Genomic DNA, 19178 nt, shown 5'->3' on the forward strand with positions numbered 1-19178 from the left:
TTTTACTTCATTTCTTAGCAAATTACGGTAACCCTAACTTCCGGTACAGGGTTTGTATGGGAAATGTAGTCCGTGACGTAAAAAGCGCGAATGGATGCTCAAACGTTAGCTGCTAATGCTAAAGAAACTCAACAACAACGACTACACTGCCTAATAAGCCCTGCTGATCATAAGGTAAACACAAGGTATACTGTATATATTGACCATATAATAAGTGCAAGCAAACACAGTTGAACAAAACTGAATGCATTGTTACTGTAACTACCTTTTAAACGTGGAAACCTTTAGCTGCCTAACGGAGGTGTCGGGGCAAGCTATTGCCCGCCCATTTAAAAAAAAAAAAAAAAAAAATTACATTATCAAGAGTCATGTGAAATTTGTTGAGTTGACTTTGCCGTTTTTTGTTTTTTACCTCAATTAAAATTACCTAATTAAAACACTGAAATGTGCATTGACCCCTTGCTATTGGTAGGGGTTTGGGTACAAGTAATGCCCACCCCCTCTAAAAATGTTTATTATAATGGCCTATATTAATATTTCAAACCCGAAATATATCCACCACTTTTCATCCCAAAACATTGCCATTTTCAAACATATCTTTATTACCCTTAGAAATAAATTGCTAACAGATTATCCAATTTTAAAATGTAAAAACAGCAATTACTTCTTTACGTTCTGAACTAAATCATATATAATACAGTGAACCCGAGCATACGTATTTGCAGTTACACAGTTTAAAAAAAACTATCTTCTGTTATTTGCTCAGAAAAACTAATAAAAATTAAAATAAAATACCGCTTTTGTGCTGGCTTTCTGGTAGCACCTTGGTGTCAAGGAAGTAGGTTGAAGTCAGTTGAAGAACTTCATTCGGACATAAGTCGTGCTTTGCCACCATCTTGTAGCATCTACAGGCAATTACAAACCCGGCGTAAAAGACGCGCAGATTTTTACCACAGTGGTTTACAGAAACCACAAAAATGTGCAAATTTGGAAAAGTTCATTGACCCTAATGTGCATGTTTTAGGAATTTGAGGAGAAGCTGGAGTACAGAGAAAACCCACGCGCAAACTTCCTTCGGGAAGATCAGGGCCGAGATTCGAACGTCGAACCGCAGAACTGTGAGGCAGCCAGCCTGCCCACTTGTCGCTATATTCGGAAGTAATCAACTCCAAGTGATGTCCTGACACCACCTTTAAATAACATTTAAAATAAGCAAAAGGTTGTAAGTAACTGGCAGCAAATAAGTGAAAATATGGGTCAAAATAGGTTATTTCCCCGTTTCTTAAAAAAATCTAATTAATTCTGGTCTTGGCCACCTGGAGCCATGATAAGGTTTTATCATTGTGGACGCCACCTGTTCTATCTGAAATGTCTGAGTCAAATGTCAAAAGTGTGTTTCTCAGCCATATATTTATCACAAAATGTCAGGTTTTAAACAGTTGTTTAAAATTGTGATTTATTCTTGCAAAGCTACAACTGGTTTCATTTTTTATTCTCGTAGTTCCATGACTTTATTTATTAAGTATTAAGAGCTGGGTGATTGGGCTTAAATAAAATCTCAGATTTTGTTTACAAAAATCAAATTTCTGATTTTTGAATCATATTTTCCCTTTTGCGTTGTGGGGGGGACGACGACACAGACATTATTTAAAACGAGTTTAGCTTTTGTTTTGTGCTAAATTGGCAACACTGACGGTGCTTTTGTAAACTAGTTGCTCTGTGTTCGCAGCCATGCTGTTAGTGTAAGCCATGCACATCAGCAGAGACAGAAAAGGAAAAAAAAAAGAACTAGCATTTATGTTGCAATGGATATTTGAACACAAACGCAGCACAGGAGTATGGCTTAATTGCGTACTAGTAGGCCAAAAGTGGCACTAGTTGTGGTAAAAACATTACTAGTAAGACACAGCGGTTCTACTAGTGCTCTGAAATTGCTCAAACGGCTTTCCAAAGTCTTCTGCACAAGGCGACAATTGCTACGGGGTGAGGCGCTCAGCCACAGGAGGGCCTCGTTTCATTCTTTTTTTCAAACCTTTGATGATGTTTTCAAAGGCACGATCGAGTGCCCAAATTTTGGCGTGCTGGTGGTAAACAGGATACGAAACCACGAATGCGGCACCTTTCATGATTTTCCTGGGAACCGGAAGCACAACCAGCGCCAGCCGGGACTTCATTATGTGCCTCACTTTTCCTTTTTCCTGTTTGCAATTTACTGGAACGATAACGCCGATAGACTGGAAATGAGGCGGGGCAGCGAATGGGCCGGGTGGGGATCTCCAGAAATATGAAGATGAAAGTTCACGTTATCGGGGGGACGTCCATATTAGGCCAAGGAGCGAGCATCTAGCTCTTTTCAAAGCTGCTGTTTTGAGGTTTTGAAGTCCACCATGAGATCCACATTGATCTAAAAACGACTATGTTTAGAGCATACAGTATTATTGTGCAAGCGGATGGTGCATTTTTTGCATGCTTTTAGCACCAGGGGACATGCGGTTAGTAAATAACATGACCCCAGCACCCCTCCCATATGGTTCTACTTTTCACATACCAGTCTGTGCAACCATAACAATCACATTCACCACCGCTGAGGCAAATGTGTCGTCCATAATGGGATTGTCTCATTGCTTGTGCTACACAAAGAGGACTGCTTTAAAAATAATCTCTTGTGTTATGAAAAAAGGACTAATACACCAATTACTGTATGTCAAATTTCAAGTGTATCTGTCTACTTAACTAGAAACGCCTGACCCCAAATCAATGTTTCATTTAGTCGAATGGCTATTTACAGGCGACAAAGACAGATTGATTCCTCAAATAGTTATCTCCCAATTAATCACCGGTGTGTTGTTCACTTAAGAAAAGAAATACCTTAGTCCAAATAATGCAGTCTCTTTGTTCTATCGATCAAGTGACATTTAAAGAAAAGAAAAGAGAAAATATGCAGCTAACAGTCTTAAGTTTGCCCTTATTTTCAAACCAGTACAAATATACAAATGATGTCTATTTTTTAGAGGATATCTTTCCACTTAACTACCCAAGTAAGTGCCTTACCGCAAATCGATGTTTCATCTACTCTAAGGGATAAATGCAGAAAAGAGACAAAAAAAAGAAAGCTTGATCTCACAAATGGTTGTCTCCCATTGAATCACGGGTGTATAGACCACATTAAAAAAAAGAAACACCATACCCCAATAAAGTTCAGTCTACTAGACATCCATTCTACATGTCACATGCTGACTGAAAACAAGTAGTAAAAAATAAATAAATAGATAAATCGCTGATTTAGTCGTGAGCAACAACTACTGCATTTCCTGAAATAGATGTCCACCCAGAGAAATTAATGCCTTACCCCGAATAGTCATTTTACATGTTATATGCCGACTGAAAACAAATAGCAACAAAGAGACAAATACATTCACTTGTGAGCTACTACCGCATTTCCTCGAATAGACGTAGTCATCTCAAAGAAATAAACACCTTACCGCTAATTGACATTTGTTTATTTTTTTGTGACATGTTAAACAGTATGCTGACCCAAAAATGAGCAATAAAGAAATAATAGAGAAATATGGAACATTAGACACTATTAAGATCTAAGTAAGTCAGCCATTTAATAACACCGATAACATCGTCACGTCGACAGCAGTCAATAAACGAAAAGCACCAAGAGCGTCAGCTCTGCGGGCCACGCCCTCAATAGAGCAGATCGGGCATATGAATGGAGGCGAAGACATATCATTTACAACACATTGTCGCCGTACTTGTTTTTCCTGATTCCTATGAGCCACTTTGCTAGCGCATCGTCTTTGTTTTTCCACACTTCGAGGATACGTAAGAGCAAAAAAAGATCATTTGAACTAATGTTTTCCTTTTTCTTGTTGTCACTGCACTTTTGTCTCTCCCACACGTCCTACCTTCCACTGACGTGTTTTTTGTTTACCGTCACATGTGACTCTCTCTGTTTTCGAGAAACCAGGGCGGCAAAACAAGTTTCCTGCGTCCCGCGGGGGGTGTGGAGGAGTTCCCGTGGGGCCACAACACGCAGACTCCTCCTGATATCAGAGGAGGCTTTTTGCACAGGAGGAGGCCCGTGGGATGAGTCACTCAAACTGAAAGCCAGCTGCTATTTTAAAACGCAAGGATGGACGAGGATGGTGGCGAGCCAACGACTTATGTGTCCACAGTGCGCCTGCTGCTCGGGGGGCGCACACGCAATCGACCGGAACCGCTCGCCGACGGGACGGGGATGAGAAACGCTGCGGGAATCTTCCGTCCAACAGGTAAAATCTCCCTTAATTTACGGAATTTATTATTTATGAGCGTTTGTAACATGAGCGCATCTGCCGTTAAACTTTTGGGTCTCCCTTCATAAGCATATAACACCCCCTTTGCGAGGCTGCAGGCGCTTCACGCTTGACCTTTTTTTAACTCGTAGCCTTCTGCATGAGAACATCGCAGAGGGCCGTCAGGGGCGACATAATGACTTTCGGAAGTATGCTCGCTGCCACTTAAAACGGACCACGCGGAGACCACCGTCGTCCACTCGAAGAAATACACGCCTTACCGCTAATTGAATACATTGATACATGCTGGGAAAAACAAGCAACCAAGAGATGAGATGGAGATCCTTTGCGCTCACGCAACTACTAGATTTCCTAAAATAGACGCCATGCCTCAGTTCATCTCCGGATGTGTTGGTCGTCCACTCACTGAAAGAAATAAACACCATACCCCTAATACATTTTTAATTGATGTTTTATTTAGTCCAAGTGATATATGCTGAAAAATAAAGAGGTAGCGCTACTTCAGCGACTTTACATTCATGCTACTACTATATTTTCGAAAATAAAACAATATTTTCTCAGTGATGTGTTGTTCGCCCACTTCCAGAAATAAACTCCTTATTGCTAATTGACGTTTCATTTCGTCTATGCTGAAAAAATAAGCAACAAAGCGCTGGGGCTCGGTAGCTACACATTTGACATGCCCTGGATGCGCCAGATGTGTCAGCCATCCACTTCAAGAAATAAACACCTGACCCCGAATACATTTTTGATTCATTCTATTTGAGATGTGCTCCAAAACCTAAGCAACAAAAGACACAGATAGGCACTTTAGCGATTTCTTCAAATAAACGCCCGGTTAATCGCAAGCGTGTCATGGTCATTCACTGACTGATATAAACACCTTACTTCATAATAGAAATTGAATTCATTTCATGTAATAAACGCTGAAAAAAATAGCAGTGAAGGAAGCGACACTACATTCGAGTGGCTATCGCAGGAAGAAGTGTTTCCTGGCTACACAATGCCGAGTGAACGTGAACCGGTCCCTGGAATGTCTAGTGATGGTGCGAGAAATCTGCAAGCTTTGTTTAGGGTTTCAAATAAATTCTTTTTCAACCTTTATTAGGGTTTCAAGCAAGGACACGGGTTTCAAATTAAGTCTTCAAATTAATACTTTAAGTTCAGGATAGGGTTTTAACTCTGGGTTAGGGTTTTCAAACAAGGATTGCGGTTTTGTACTCAGTCATGTGATGTGGTTAATAATACTATTTCTTTGTTGTTTTAGGTGAGAAATTTCATCCTCATGAATCAAATTCCAAAAATGGCGTTGCCAGAACATTGAGCTGCAAGAATTCTTCTGGAAGTCAGTCCTGTGGTGCAGAATTACACATTAAAGGTACAATTTTAAGGCAAAAAAAAACCAACAACAACAACAACCTTAAACCAGGTCAGCTTCCTGCCTTTGAGTAATCGCTTGTGATTACATTGTGTGCACTAAAACAGAGACAAACAAAACTTGCAGTCCAGACGCTATGGAGCTCAAGACAGAAAACACGGAAGCGCCCGGAAAAGACAGTGGACGCAGGACAGAAGCTGAAGCTGAAGCCGGTACGTTGACTGATTGACTGACTTTCTGGGAAATGTTTGCAGTTAAGCACAATACGTGATGTAGTGATATCCCGATACAGTGCGAATGGATGTATTGAAAAAGACAACAATGTAGGACACATCATGATTTTGTGATACCACGATACCTCAATCACAAGTCTTGTGCTCACCTGGGGTTCCCAAACGAGTGACGACTGGCTGTTAGCGCCAGGTGACACTTCAACCAATCACAAGTACAAGCAATCACGCTTGCTTGCTCACAATTGGTCACAGCCTGAATCTGCCAACCATGTAACTCCGCCCTCCTCTTTTATGTGCACCCTCAAACAAAAGGCCCTGCAGGGACAGGTCCAAAATATGCCCTTTGATTTCATTTGGTGGTTTTTTGTTTGCCAAGGTTCTCCTGTGCACTTTCTGGAGCCACCGGAGCACGTGGCCGTTCGGGTTGGCGAGGAGGCCCGCTTGCATTGCGACTTCCGCACGTCCTCCGTCCCCGTGGCCTGCTGCTGGATTTTCAACAGAGGAAAGGTCTCAGTGTCTCTTCAATTGACACACTATTTAGGCGCTAATCACGTTAGAAGTTAACGATCTACATTACATGATATAGTCATATTGCAGTACAATGCTAAATGGTAATATAGCGGGGGGAAAATACATGTATAATACTACACGGCACAGTGCTATGGTGATGCGGCGCTAATGGATTTATTGGACTTTAAGGGAAGGAAAACATCTTGGATACGTTGCGATGCAGCTAATCGATACACTGGAAGCAAACTAGCGACCATTCATTTTCATAGTGATATTGCGATGCATCACTTATGGATATATTGGAAGAAAGCATCTACAATGCATGATTATAGTTGTTGCCACAGTGACTCACTGGCATGATTTGTTTGGCGCAGTTTTTACACGCACTATACCATCCACATCATCATTATAGAGCGGTGCTAATGGACGTTCACAATACGTCATGGGATAGTAATATTGGCTCACATGCTAATGGATGTACTGGAAGACCAGCATGTATGTTGCGGCGCTATTGCGGCTAATTATTTGCTTCCTTTCTGCAGGCGGTTCTGCCAGACCCGAGGATGTCTGTCAGTAGCGACGACGCGCACAGCAGCCTGTTGATCTCAGAGGCTCAACCGGAGGACACGGGTTCTTACACGCTCATCGCTCGGAACCGAAACGGTTCCAACGAACACACTGTCTCGCTCAGCGTCATACGTGAGTGTCTGGCTTTGAGATCACCTTTGAAACGCAAGTACTTACTTCGAACCTTTCCAAAAGATCGTCCCGATCCGCCCGCGTCTCATCCGGTGGTCTCCCAGCTGTCTGCCGAGTCCCTCGTCCTCTCCTGGACGGGTCCCAGCTTTGACGGAGGCACGGCCGTGTTGGGTTACATCGTGGAAGTCCGGCGGCTGGGCGCCGACGCATCTGGGGACTGGACGGAAATAGCCGAGCGGTGTAAGAACACCTCAACCCAGGTCAGCTCGGGCCTGGAGCCCTACGGAAAGTACCGCTTCCGAGTCCGGGCCTACCATGCCGAAGGGGTCAGCGAGCCCAGTCAGGAGTCGGACTGCGTCACAATGGCAACGATCAGTTAGTTATTTTGGCCATTTGACTTTTTCCTCCTAACCTGTTCCAAAATGACAACTTGCACTGCATGTCTCCCACTTTAATTTGATTTTGTTTAGAAGAAAAGAACGACATGGGACGTTATGTCAAAGTGGTGATTGATACTAAACGGGAGCTGCAGGACCACTACAACATCCATGAGAAGCTTGGAGTGTAAGTGTTTTTGTTGTTGTTGTATTGATGTATTGAAAGAAAATTGATGTATTGGAAGAAACCATTTGATGCATGGCGATATAGAAAAGAAAGCATCCACGAGATTAAGCAGTGAATATTGCAGTACGGTGCTAACGGATGAACTCTGAGAATATCTAAAGTTGATCAAACAGTGATATCAGGCTACGGTGGCAGTGGATTTATTGGAAGAAAGAATCAACAAGAAATCAAAGTGATATCGTGATACGTTGGAAAGAATTCATAGATCAATAAATAGCGATATCACAATATGTTGGTCATTGATTTAACAAAACAAAAACAAAAAAGCATAACAATAGGGTGCTAATGCTGGGAACTATTTTCGTGTCCAGCGGGAAGTTTGGGGAGGTGTTCCGTCTGTCCCACAAAGAGTCGGGCGAGGTGTACGCAGGGAAGTTCTACCGGGCCAAGAGCTCCAAAGAACGCTCGGCCGCCCGGCGGGAGATCGAGCTGATGAACTGCCTCCACCACCCCAAACTGGTCCAGTGTCTGGCGGCCTACGAGGCCCCCACCGAGACGGTCATGGTCATGGAGTAGTAAGTAACCGAGCGGCGGTAAAAGGCTCCAAGCGGGACTCCAACTTGCTCTTTTCATCCGTTCGTTCTAGTATCGCAGGCGGGGAGCTTTTCGAGCGCATCGTAGACGACAACTTTGAGCACACGGAGCCCACCAGCGCCGGCTACATGCGACAGATCCTGGAGGGCATGCTGTACGTGCACAAGCAGAACATCGTCCACTTGGACCTCAAGCCCGAGAACATCGTCTGCACCGATCACACAGGAACGTGCATCAAGATTATCGACTTTGGCCTGGCGAGTAAACTGGGTGAGGAAATGGAACGGATGTTGATTATTTAGAAATCTCCCTTCCTCATTGTCTGATCATCCATCTGTAGAGTACAAACTCATCTATCCATGTATTGACGTAACTCGCCATCCCTCTGTCATTTATCATCCGTCTGCCCATCTCATGATCTGTCTCCATGCTCTTCTTTGTAGAGGAGGGTAAGCCTCTCATGGTGATGCACGGAACGCCAGAGTTTGTGGCCCCCGAGGTGATCAGCTACGAGTCCGTGGGAGTGGAGACGGACATGTGGAGCATCGGAGTCATCTGCTTCATCTTGTAAATAAATAATTCACACACAGCCACTTTCTTCTCTTTCTTTTTTTAAATACCCTGCTGGGAATCCAATTCTCATCCCCCCGTTTTTTCCCTCTATAAATAACACTGTGGAAAGGCAACGCACTGCCGTCTTGGCTTAAATGGCAGAATTCAATCCGCTAACACCCGTATTACACCAAGGACACGGTTTAGAGTCGGGGCTCGGACCTGCGCCAAGGCTGAGCGGTCCAAATTTGGATCTTCACCTTCATAGTTGCCCCCTTCTTTAAAGTTCTTGATGCAGGGGTTAGGGACCAAGCCCCGAGTAGTAGAGGCCTGATATTAATAGTTTAAACCATAAATATATCCCATAACATTTTATTTCAAACATCTAAAGTTACCCATGAAAATAAATGGCTCACAGATTTTGATTTTGAAAGTGTGAGTAAGCTGGCGTTTTGTTGCCACTTCCCAACTCTTCAAAATACCAATTACGACTTGATCTCGTAAACGCTATGCTCTGGGGAAAAAAAGAAGCTCCTCCCCTCATTACAACATAGTTCCAAAATCCCACAAGATGGCAGCAAAGCCATACCTTTTTTGAAAACTAATCGCTGGTGTCAACTTTTCCCTTTTTATGAGATTTTATTTGCCCCCTCCCTCTCTCCAGGCTAAGCGGAGAGTCGCCCTTCCAGGGAAACAGCGATGCCGAGACGTTCGCTCTCGTCACCGCAGCTCATTACAACTTCGACCCGGAGAGTTTCGAGGACATCTCCGACCAAGCCAAGGACTTCATCAGTGGCCTTCTGAAGAAAGAGCGCAGGTATGTCTAGAAAGACATACCTTTTGTTTCCCACAAAAAATTACAAATTTTCTTTTTAAAATGAATTTATAAACTTAAAGGAATTGGAATCATCTTTATTGGCCAAGTGTATTAAAACGCAAGGAATTTGTCTCCAGTAGTTGGGAGTCACTTTAGTCTGATAGTACATTGCCTGTTTTTTCCCAGTTGTGGTTTTTACAAGTCTGCTGTTTTTGCTTGACCTGCACAGGAGCAGGTTGTCGTGCATAGAGGCCCTGGTCCACCCCTGGATGGCCTCCTTCACATCTCTGAACCGCAGGCCCACAAAGTCCCTCAGGAAGGAGAAGATGAGACGCTTCCTGGCCAAGTGCAAGTGGAAGGTAACGGAGGAAATAAAAAAAAAACAACAAAAAAAACACACATCATAAGGCTCCAATTAGCGATACATGCTGATACAAGAAAACCATCCACAATGCGTCATATGGTGATGTCACACAAATGGAAAGGTTAAAATAATGTGCGGCGGGAAATAAAAATTGCCATTGCGCTAATAGAGATGTTCGACGAAAACTATGTAGAATACTGACAGTGATTTGATGTTTATCAGGACAGGAAATCCCAACTCTGTATGAAATATTAACGGGGTGAAATGTTATCAACAAGTTTCTGTCACTACAGCCCCATCGACTAGAGTACACTGGCTTGCCCGTAATGCAAAATCCTTCTTAAATGGGTGCTGTGTGTGTGTGGTAAGCGCAGTGCTGTGTTGTTGTCCTTTCAAACTTGCAGAAAACCGGCAAGGCTGTTCTGGCCCTGCAGCGCATGTCCAACCTTTACAACAGGCCAGACTCTCCTGGCAGCAACTCGGACGGTAAGACTGATTAACACACACCCAAACATGTGCAGATCCACCAACAAAAGACGTACAGAAACTCACACACATCACCACAAAAATATGCACATAGCACCCCAACACACACAAACAGAGATGCACACATTCCAAAACATTCACAACACTTTCCCCATGTTTTGTACTGTTATGGTCTTATTCCAAAATGGATTAAATTCCTTATTTTCCTCAAAATTCTACACCCACTACCCCATAATAACATGGACAGTGATTTTGCAAATGGATAAAAAAAAAACAACTATGTAAATACAGCCTTCAAAAAAAATAAATAACTAAATTAAATACCTTTTGTGGGGGTTGTGTGTCTAGCATCTTGAGGGGGAAATGAAGTTATTCCATTGTAGAAATGAGGCTGTAACAAAGGGGGGGGGGTGGAAAGGGAATACTTTTTGGATGCACTGTTATGTGGCGTTCCAGGTCCTGGAGCTACATATGTATGGCAGAAGCTTCGCACTTTCACATTGTCACTTCAAGTGCCCCCCCCCCCGCCCCCCCGTCGTCCATCTGTAAAGCCCGCTTCCCCCTCCATCCAGAGCCGAGCTGGAGCCGAGAGGCAGAGGAGGCCATTCGCTCGCTGGATAAGCAGCTGCACAGCGAGCCGCGCTTCCGGGAGCCCCTGAGGGACGCCAGCCTCCCCGCGGGAGCCACCGCTCGTCTGGAGTGCCGAGTGGACGGTTAGAATGACCACGGGCGCTTCATTAAATATTACCTGGCAGGCAAAACTTTTTTTTTTTTTTTTTAAATATATACAAAAAAAAAAAAGGTTGGCAGGAAATATTTTGATTGGAGTGAGCATTTTTAATTAAATCAAATCACATTATGACATGGACTGAAAATGCCATGACAAGCAAATAACCACAGTCACATTCTGTGCAAAAACGAAGTTCACCCTCAAAAAGATGCAGGAATTTATTTTCAATGCGCTGATATAGTGCTACTGGATATACATTAAGAAAACGTCACAATATGGATATTTCCAATTATACACACTGGAAGAAAACATCACGGTATATTTTGGAATAACACAATGGACACTATACGCTGATACCTAAAGCTCTTTTCTGCTGTTTCCTTGTATTTAAGCACATTCCTGATGCCGTCTACCCCCAGGTTACCCTCATCCGGAAGTGAAATGGCTCCAAGATGACAAGCCGATTCCTGAGTCGACCCGAGTGCAGCTGGAATACGGCGAAGACGGCCGCTGCTCGCTGGTGTTGGCCGGCGCGGAAGCGTCGGACGCCGGCGTGTACGTGTGCCGGGCCAGCAACCAGCTCGGGGCGGCCTTGTGTTCTGCCCGACTCAAAGTGGACATGTGAAGCAAAAACGGGAACGGCAGTCCCCACGCACTTAAGTATTCTTTTTGTGAGCGCATGCTGTTACAAGGTCAAACGTTTGCATTATTCGACACAAGTTGAGAACATTGTACTTTTATTTTTTTTGCACAGTCCATGTTCAATGTGAATCTTTAAATGGCATTCATAATTAAAGGCTACATTTGAAAGACAAAACACATAGAGGAGTTGATGTCAAATTGGTGCTTCAGTCACTCCAGAGGACAGCTTTTCAAGTAGATGTTTTCTATTTGTCTTGATGTCAAAGTTGCACGTCAGTCACTATAGTGGGTAAGTACTCAAGTGAGTCTTGGGGTCAAAGTTGCGCATCAGCGACTATAGAGGACTGCGAATGGAAAAAGATGTTTTCTTTTGTACTCTTGTCAAATTTGTCCATCAGTCACTAAAGTTAACTATTCAAAAGCAGCTCCTTTCATTGATGTGCATAAGTCTTAATGACAGTTTCATTTTGAATAGCTTTCCACTGATGTGCATGAGTCTTGTCAAAATTGCTTATCAGTGACTACAGTGGACAACTTTTTAAAAGCTTATGTACATCATTCATTACAGTGGGCGGGTACCCAAAAAGCTGGTATCTTTTATAATCTTGACATCAAACATGCAAATCAGTCACAACAGTGGACAACTATTCAAAATGTATGATCAAGTCTTTGTGTCACAGTTGCGCATCAGTCACTACAGTTGACAGCTATTGAAAAAGATGTTTTCTGTAAGTGTGAGTCAATGCTAAAGTTGTAAATAAGGCACTACAGTGGACAGCGTTTCAAAAGCTGCTTTCACTTTTGTGCAAGTCTTAATGACAAAGTTGAGCATCAGTCACTACAGTGGAAATCCAATTAAAAACTGTTTTTGTATCAGGCACTACAGTAGACAAATAGCTCAAATACGGCATTTTCTTCTCTAGTCAGACTTCCGCATATAGTAGAAAGCGGCTTTTCAAAAGCTGCCGACTGTCGTGACTGATGCACAAGAGGTGTTGAATATGTTAAAATGAGAATTTCTCACATCTTGATCAAATAAAGGCTATGATTTGTGGAAATGCTCCACAGCACAGAAACAATAATAAATGCATTACAGTGAATTGTTCTGTTCTTTGTTAGCCCAAATAATTTAGTGCGAGGCCCAAAGACAAATGTTCATGCTCACTCCCTTACGTTGAAGACTGTCCATAAATACACACTTGAACAAGTGCTGTCTGTGTGACAAAAGAGAAGCTTTGTCCTCTCTACAAAGAGAGGACAGCCGTCTTTTGTCCACGTAAGTGTTTTCAAAATAGCCACTGTACGGATGGCCTGCACGCACTTCTCACATAATAAAACTATGATAGTTTAAAAAAAAAAAAAAAAATGAATCTGAGTGAGGTCAATAGCCCCTTTCACATTGTTTGGACCCTGTGTCACTATACTGTGTAAAACGCACCCACAAAAAATGCCCCCCACCCCCATGGCAATTTGCCAGCTTTGGGGGTAGTATCAGAGCATCGGTGTCTTCAACTGGAATTAGCATAGCCAATACGAAAGCAATTGTCGCTGTCTGACCAAAGTATTTTATACCTAACACTACACGTAATTGGCTGGGTTCTGTGTGAAAGGTACATCTTTTAGATGTAGATTTCTGTGTGAACGGGGCTACTAAAGAGGCAGTCAAGTGTTTCAGTCGTACTGTTTTGGGTTCTACTTTTCTACTGTGCCGCCTGCCTCTGCTGGATCCTCTTCTGTAGAAGATTCCACGCTTTTAATACCTTTGGAATGGGGGGGGGGAGAAAAAAAACTTGAGTGGAAAAGGGTCCACCTTTTGTTACACTCTTACAAAATGTGAGAAAAAGTGAAGCCTTGAGTGTACTTTTAGAAAGTATATGCAGTGCTTCACTTTTTCAATGTGAATACTTTCTGAATGAGGAATTGTCCAAACTGGCCAAAGATAGGTGTTCTGTGTCTACTTGGCGAGCGGCGGGTCACCTGTTTGCGGGTGACTTCGGGCTCCCACATCGTGCTGAGCACCACGTTGGCGTGCTCCAGCCACTGGGCATCGGACCCCTGGCTCCAGAGGCGGCGCTGGGCATCTTCCGGCGCCACGCCGTCGCGCTCGGTTATCCGGGATACCGCCTGGAACCGGACAAATCAAAGTCCTCTCGATACAATTTTCAAATCCAAACTTTTCACAACCGTTGAGCTGTGATTGGCCAAACCCCGGACAATAGCTGTCTTATTGGCTGTCACTGGATTGCGTGCGGTGAGTGTAAAATGACAGCGTTTGTGTACTGCACCTCCTCCTCGGGGATGATGGTCACCCACACTTCATGGACCATGTCAGTCCACCCCGCCTCCAGAAGAACCGCTGCATCTACCACGCATACATCTTTACCTGCAAAAGAAAAAGGTAGATTAACACTATATATCCATTTGAGACGTGACTGTCACAAATTAAACCCAATACTACCTTGTTCTCTGGCTTGGCTGATCGCGATCTTGATGAGAAGTGTAATCTCTGGCCACACGATGTCTGTTAGCGCTTTTAATCTTTCCTGAAAATGATAACAGATGACCTGGAATCTCAACATGTGCTTTAATATGATTTGTTACCTGCTTTCCAAACACCTTCTTCCCTAAGGCACATCTGTTGATGCTTTTATCTTCATTCAGGATATCTAAATGTGATTTAAAAAAAAAAAAAAAAAAAAAAAAAACTAAGGCAAGGGTTCACTGTATTCTGATGATGGGAAGTACAAGCCTACCCGCTCCGAACTCTTCCACGACACGGTGGTAGGCAGCGGTGCCCGGCGCGTACACGAGGTGGCCTAGCTCGTCGCAGTCGATGCGGACGGCTCCAAGGGCCTCCAGACGCTTGGCCACCGAGCTCTTCCCGCTGCCGCTCCCGCCTGTCAGGCCGATCACGTACGGCTGGAGAGGGAGATGGGGTGCTTCCTAACACGGGAAGAACAAGCTCAGTGGAAGGAAACGTTAGGACCATGTCATAATGTTTGTCAACAATAAGGGTGCTTTAAAATCGATTATTCCATGGATGAATCAAGAAATGGGATAAAAAAAAAAATTTGATTTTGCATGATTAAACCTCAATACCAATAAAAAATGTGCGTGTGAGGTCCAGGTAATATTTTTCTCCCCTTGGGGTCCCCATCCACATTTTCTACAATGTAGTATCTGCGACTCTGAATGTGGGTGGCAATTAAAAGGCGGGGCCTGTCCTGGTGATTGACACGTGCATCAGCGAAAGAGCATGTCGTTGGCTGTTGTTGGCTCAGGTTCGCTCTATTTTTGAATCAACTCACCCGTTGCATTATGTAAATTACCGCCAACGTTCGGTCTGACTTCGACGCAGCTTACTTCACACCACATTTTTTCAAGGGACACCACACATTCAGACTACCTAGTAGAGGACGAAGCTAAAATCATTCAAGCCATTTACTCTTGTTTTCTTAACTGCCTTGGTCAAATGAAATAGAGGGCTTTGTTTACTAGTGGAAAAACTGTTTAATGCCACCGGGAAGTCATTTCAAGATTTCAAGTTGTCTCGTATTTCTGAGTGACAACACAGGACCTACTTTGGGTGGGATAAGAAGGGTTCCCAGCAAGCGGGAGCGCAGGCTGGATGAGCTGATTTTCTCGTCCTCCGTCTCAGAGTGATGCACGTCCTTGAGCAGATGGATTTCGTGAAGAACCAAAGCAGGAAGGCCCTAATTCAGGAATGACAACATACACACAAAAAACCTGTAAAAGACACCACATTGTCACTCCTCTGTAATAACCGGTGATTCCCAACCACTGTGCCGCGGTCAGTGGCGGCTTGTCAATAGAGGGCGCTAGGGTGCTACCCCACCGCGCACGGTGGCCACCACATTACTTTCCTTGAAAGAAAAAAAAAAGAAGAAGAAAACAAAGATTTCCAAATATATGTATATCTATTTTTAGATGAGCAGGATAAATAGTATACAGTTAATGACGAGTCAAGCTGTTTCGCTCATGTCATGCCATGTCTGATTTGTGACGCATTTCCGGTCTGGGGTGTGCAAGTCTTTCACTCTCATGTAAGGTTTGACATGCAAAGTAGCTCCTCTCCAATGGAAGAGATAAGAGCACGGTGGGGTACGACATTCCGGCGTCCCCGGCTGCCCGACGCTCTACGCACACAGCAATTCGGCGATTTCAATAAAGTTAAAAGTCAACATTCCGAGTCAAAGTCCATTCGCTGTGTGCTGGAATGACTGTTTTTCTATTTCAAGATTTACGTACCATCGTACCGCTGCAATTTTTGAAGGGAAGTTCTAGTCTCGGGTGTTCAGAATCTGCTCGCCTCCGTTACGCTACAATGGAAGGCGGCAAAATCGATTTCAACGCCCAACCCCCCACCCATCCTCCATCGGCACCTAACACGCAGCTGCTAAAAAGCCGGAAGGCGTGTAAGGGTCTACTTTACGTTCTCAATGCGTTTCGTGTTGACAGCCTCGCCCCCCTTGCGGGTCTCCTCGCTGACCACGATGCAGGCTAGAAGCGGGTCCACCACCGACACCCCGAGCGGGTCGTCCAGAGGCACGATCTCCACCCGCAGCGAGGGCTTGACGTCCCGCAGGAACTCGTGGAGCTTTTCCACGCGGACGTTGTACGGCTGGATAAGCTCTTTCAGGACCTTTTCTGCGGGTGGCACAAAGTACTTACAAGCGCTAAAGGATGAGGACATTTCAAAACAACGAGAGGATAATCGCTTACGAAGCTCACGGGCGTAAACATGTTTTCATACTTCTATAACCAGGTCAAAATGACCTCTTCTCTCTTTTGGAGTCAATGACCCCAAACTAATGTTTCACCTCTATCCCAATGTGAGAAGAGTAATTGTTGCATTGAGCATTTGAGTTGTTGCATTTGATTAACTTCAAATACTCATAGTGTCTTTTCATGTAGAGGGGTATGGATCGCGCTCTGGAGGGGGCCTTCTTTTGTTAAGATGGGTTGATGACTTTGCAAGTTAGGGTTGACCGATTAAGGGATCGATTAATTGGAGTTCAGTACTCACTTTTCAGCATTCCTCGGTCGCACACGCCGATGATGAAGCGTCTGGTGGCGAGCAGGCACGACATGTTGAGCAGGGTCTTGTGGGCCCCGTGGAGGCGGTCAAAGGTGCCGCCCACCACCACGTCAGGATACGTCTCCAACGGTTTCCTCTCCTCTTTGGGCTCCTTTGGCCCGGCCTTTGACTCCTCCCGCGGCGTAGCCAGCAGAGGTTGAAGCAACACCGACGGGAGGCCGGGCCGGCACACGTAGCAGCGTCCGGCGTAGCCCTGCAGACACTGCGTGACCTGGTTCGACTGCGCCGGGTCCTGCAGGGGGAAGTCTGTCAGGAGCACCTCGGGGGAGTGGGACAGGTACTGCGGCGTGGGAAAGGGGCCGCCGATGTCGGACGGGGGATGGATGTTGGTGAGCAGGACACGGACGTCGAGGTGCGCGCACACGTCGGCCGCGTTGCTGTAGAGGCGCGTGATGAGCGAGCACAGGTCGACGGCGGGCGGGATGAAGACGGGCCGCGGTTGGCCGCCGCCGCCCAGGTTGAGCCCCGGGTGCAGATGGACGTAGAGGATACGCTCCACCAGCTGGGCGGCTGAGCTGAGCACGGGGGCGATGCGCAGGGTATGGAGGGGCAATGTCAACACCAGGATACCCGTGCTGAACATTGACATGGTCCCGGATGCCGTCGTTGCGCTAACAGCCGCACAAAAGCTACGGGGAGGCGAGACTACAGATGAGGAACTTCAATTGGAAAAGTAGGTGATTTTAGTTATACGGGCAACCCGTGCTATTTGGGATACGATTAGGGACCCAGCTCTGTCACCAAAAACTGATATCGATTTATCGGCGATACGCTACAGTATAATGGGACCGGCTCTAATTTACACATACACAAAAAGGTTTGTAATTGCCTATAGATGCCACGAGATGGCAGCAAAGCACCTTTTTTTCCCCTATTAGACAACATGCTATGGCCTGACTCAATGAAGGTCCTCCCCCCAGATGCCGCCAAAGCAATATTTAAAAAGCAAATCGGCATGTTTTTCAGCAAATCACTGAGGATAGGTTCTCTCTCAAAAAAATGTGTGAATAAGTGAATACAGTGAATTCTAATATATCACAGGGGATACGTTCCAGAGCACCCGCATTGGGTGAAAATCTGCGATAGAAGACAACAAAAAACGTTTTTGCAGTTTTATCCATCCAACACACTTTTTGGAAAATGATCTCATATTTTTTTTCACTGAATCATACATCTCCAAAATTGTTTGTGTATATATTTTTTTAGATAAAAAATGTCTTAGATTTGAAAAAAAAAAAGGTGTTTTGAGAAAAAAAAACATTCTTGTTTTCCCCACCCCCAGATCTGCTGTACATAAATCAACCGAATTCCTTTGAGCTGCACTGCCAATGGTCATCGTAAATCATGAGTGGAGTCTCACCCAAACGCCACCGTGTGCGTCACATCGTACATGTAGTTACTGATGACTGATCGCCTGGGCGATCCTGTTTCTACCCGATTCTTATTGCAATGTCTCACCACTTGCTTAGTACACCAGCTACCTTGCTTACAGTGCTCAGGTTGACTCTTAAAGGTGGAGTGCACATAGCTAGCTTGCTAGGAGTACAGGAACACCCGAACACCACTTGTTTATCCATTTTTAATATCCATAAATCCTCGTTGGGACGCTACACAGTAGCATCATGTTAGTTAGCGAAACTAGCAATGTCCTCATTCGCGGCCAACTGTCAAGTCTGGTTGACACACAGAGACCTCGTAAACTTGGCACGCCGTCACCAAAAAAAAAACAAATGGGTGATTTTCAAAGTAGTCTGCCTAGGAACATACCTGTTTATTGTCGTTTAGCGGCCACACTTTTAAGAAAAGGGGAATGTTTAACGAGCCAGTCCAAATGGTTAAACACTCGCTTTGATAGAGTAGCTCGTGAAAGAAGGTTGGGTGGATGTTGGCATGTGACAGCCCAAACGTGACATGATTGGTTAGCAAAAACCCGCAGTGGCCCTTGGGATGTGGAGTTCCTTTAAGTCTCGGACAGGGAAAACAAAAACAAGCTAATTTAAATCAGTCTCAATACAATTGCTTAGTGATTTTTTAAATTTAGTGGTGCCTGGATATAGGAGTTTAATTCACGCCCACGCTTGTAACAAAAAACAATGAGATCTCAAATAATTCCTTCCCCCATGAAATGAATAGAAATGCCATCAATCCGTTCCAGCCTCCCTCAAAAATGTTGTAATGTATTTTAA

At 44.5% G+C, this 19178-nt stretch overlaps 2 protein-coding genes across 7 annotated transcripts; one reads left to right on the top strand and one right to left on the bottom strand.

The window, feature by feature from the left end:
- Positions 1–3719: 3719 nt before the first annotated feature.
- Positions 3720–12973, top strand: LOC133417751 (myosin light chain kinase, smooth muscle-like). Of its 5 annotated transcripts, XM_061705826.1 has the most exons (16): positions 3720–3831; positions 3977–4280; positions 5572–5682; positions 5790–5894; positions 6292–6422; positions 6968–7124; positions 7188–7499; positions 7595–7688; positions 8060–8263; positions 8335–8552; positions 8726–8849; positions 9499–9651; positions 9881–10010; positions 10420–10501; positions 11074–11214; positions 11651–12973. In XM_061705826.1, the coding sequence occupies exons 2-16, from the start codon at positions 4142–4144 to the stop codon at positions 11854–11856; spliced, it is 2307 nt and encodes a 768-aa protein (XP_061561810.1). In that variant the 5' UTR covers positions 3720–3831; positions 3977–4141; the 3' UTR covers positions 11857–12973. The 5 variants fall into 5 exon arrangements, with proteins under 5 accessions (XP_061561810.1, XP_061561809.1, XP_061561811.1 ...); XM_061705825.1 differs by having other exon boundaries at positions 3720–4280; XM_061705827.1 differs by having other exon boundaries at positions 3720–4280; positions 7598–7688.
- coasy (CoA synthase) lies at positions 11332–18852 on the bottom strand. 2 transcript variants are annotated; one of them, XM_061705831.1, is made up of 10 exons: positions 18760–18852; positions 16921–17621; positions 16327–16541; positions 15455–15586; positions 14627–14816; positions 14475–14539; positions 14332–14416; positions 14159–14256; positions 13851–13997; positions 11332–13633 (listed from the first exon to the last, which is right to left on the bottom strand). In XM_061705831.1, the coding sequence occupies exons 2-10, from the start codon at positions 17579–17581 to the stop codon at positions 13574–13576; spliced, it is 1653 nt and encodes a 550-aa protein (XP_061561815.1). In that variant the 5' UTR covers positions 17582–17621; positions 18760–18852; the 3' UTR covers positions 11332–13573. The 2 variants fall into 2 exon arrangements, with proteins under 2 accessions (XP_061561815.1, XP_061561814.1); XM_061705830.1 differs by lacking the exon at positions 11332–13633 and having other exon boundaries at positions 13640–13997.
- Positions 18853–19178: the final 326 nt, after the last annotated feature.

This window comes from Phycodurus eques, chromosome 19, assembly GCF_024500275.1.
Source record: "Phycodurus eques isolate BA_2022a chromosome 19, UOR_Pequ_1.1, whole genome shotgun sequence".
NCBI lineage: Eukaryota > Metazoa > Chordata > Actinopteri > Syngnathiformes > Syngnathidae > Phycodurus > Phycodurus eques.

Coding starts and splice junctions, on each gene's coding strand:
- LOC133417751 (XM_061705825.1), top strand. CDS start 4,142: ATGGACGAGGATGGTGGCGAGCCAACGACTTATGTGTCCACAGTGCGC. Junction 7,125..7,187: donor TGTCTCGCTCAGCGTCATAC/GTGAGTGTCTGG, acceptor CCTTTCCAAAAG/ATCGTCCCGATCCGCCCGCG. Junction 8,553..8,725: donor TGGCCTGGCGAGTAAACTGG/GTGAGGAAATGG, acceptor TCTTCTTTGTAG/AGGAGGGTAAGCCTCTCATG.
- coasy (XM_061705830.1), bottom strand. CDS start 17,581: ATGTCAATGTTCAGCACGGGTATCCTGGTGTTGACATTGCCCCTCCAT. Junction 14,540..14,626: donor CGTGGAAGAGTTCGGAGCGG/GTAGGCTTGTAC, acceptor AATCACATTTAG/ATATCCTGAATGAAGATAAA. Junction 14,257..14,331: donor CAGCCAAGCCAGAGAACAAG/GTAGTATTGGGT, acceptor TTTCTTTTGCAG/GTAAAGATGTATGCGTGGTA.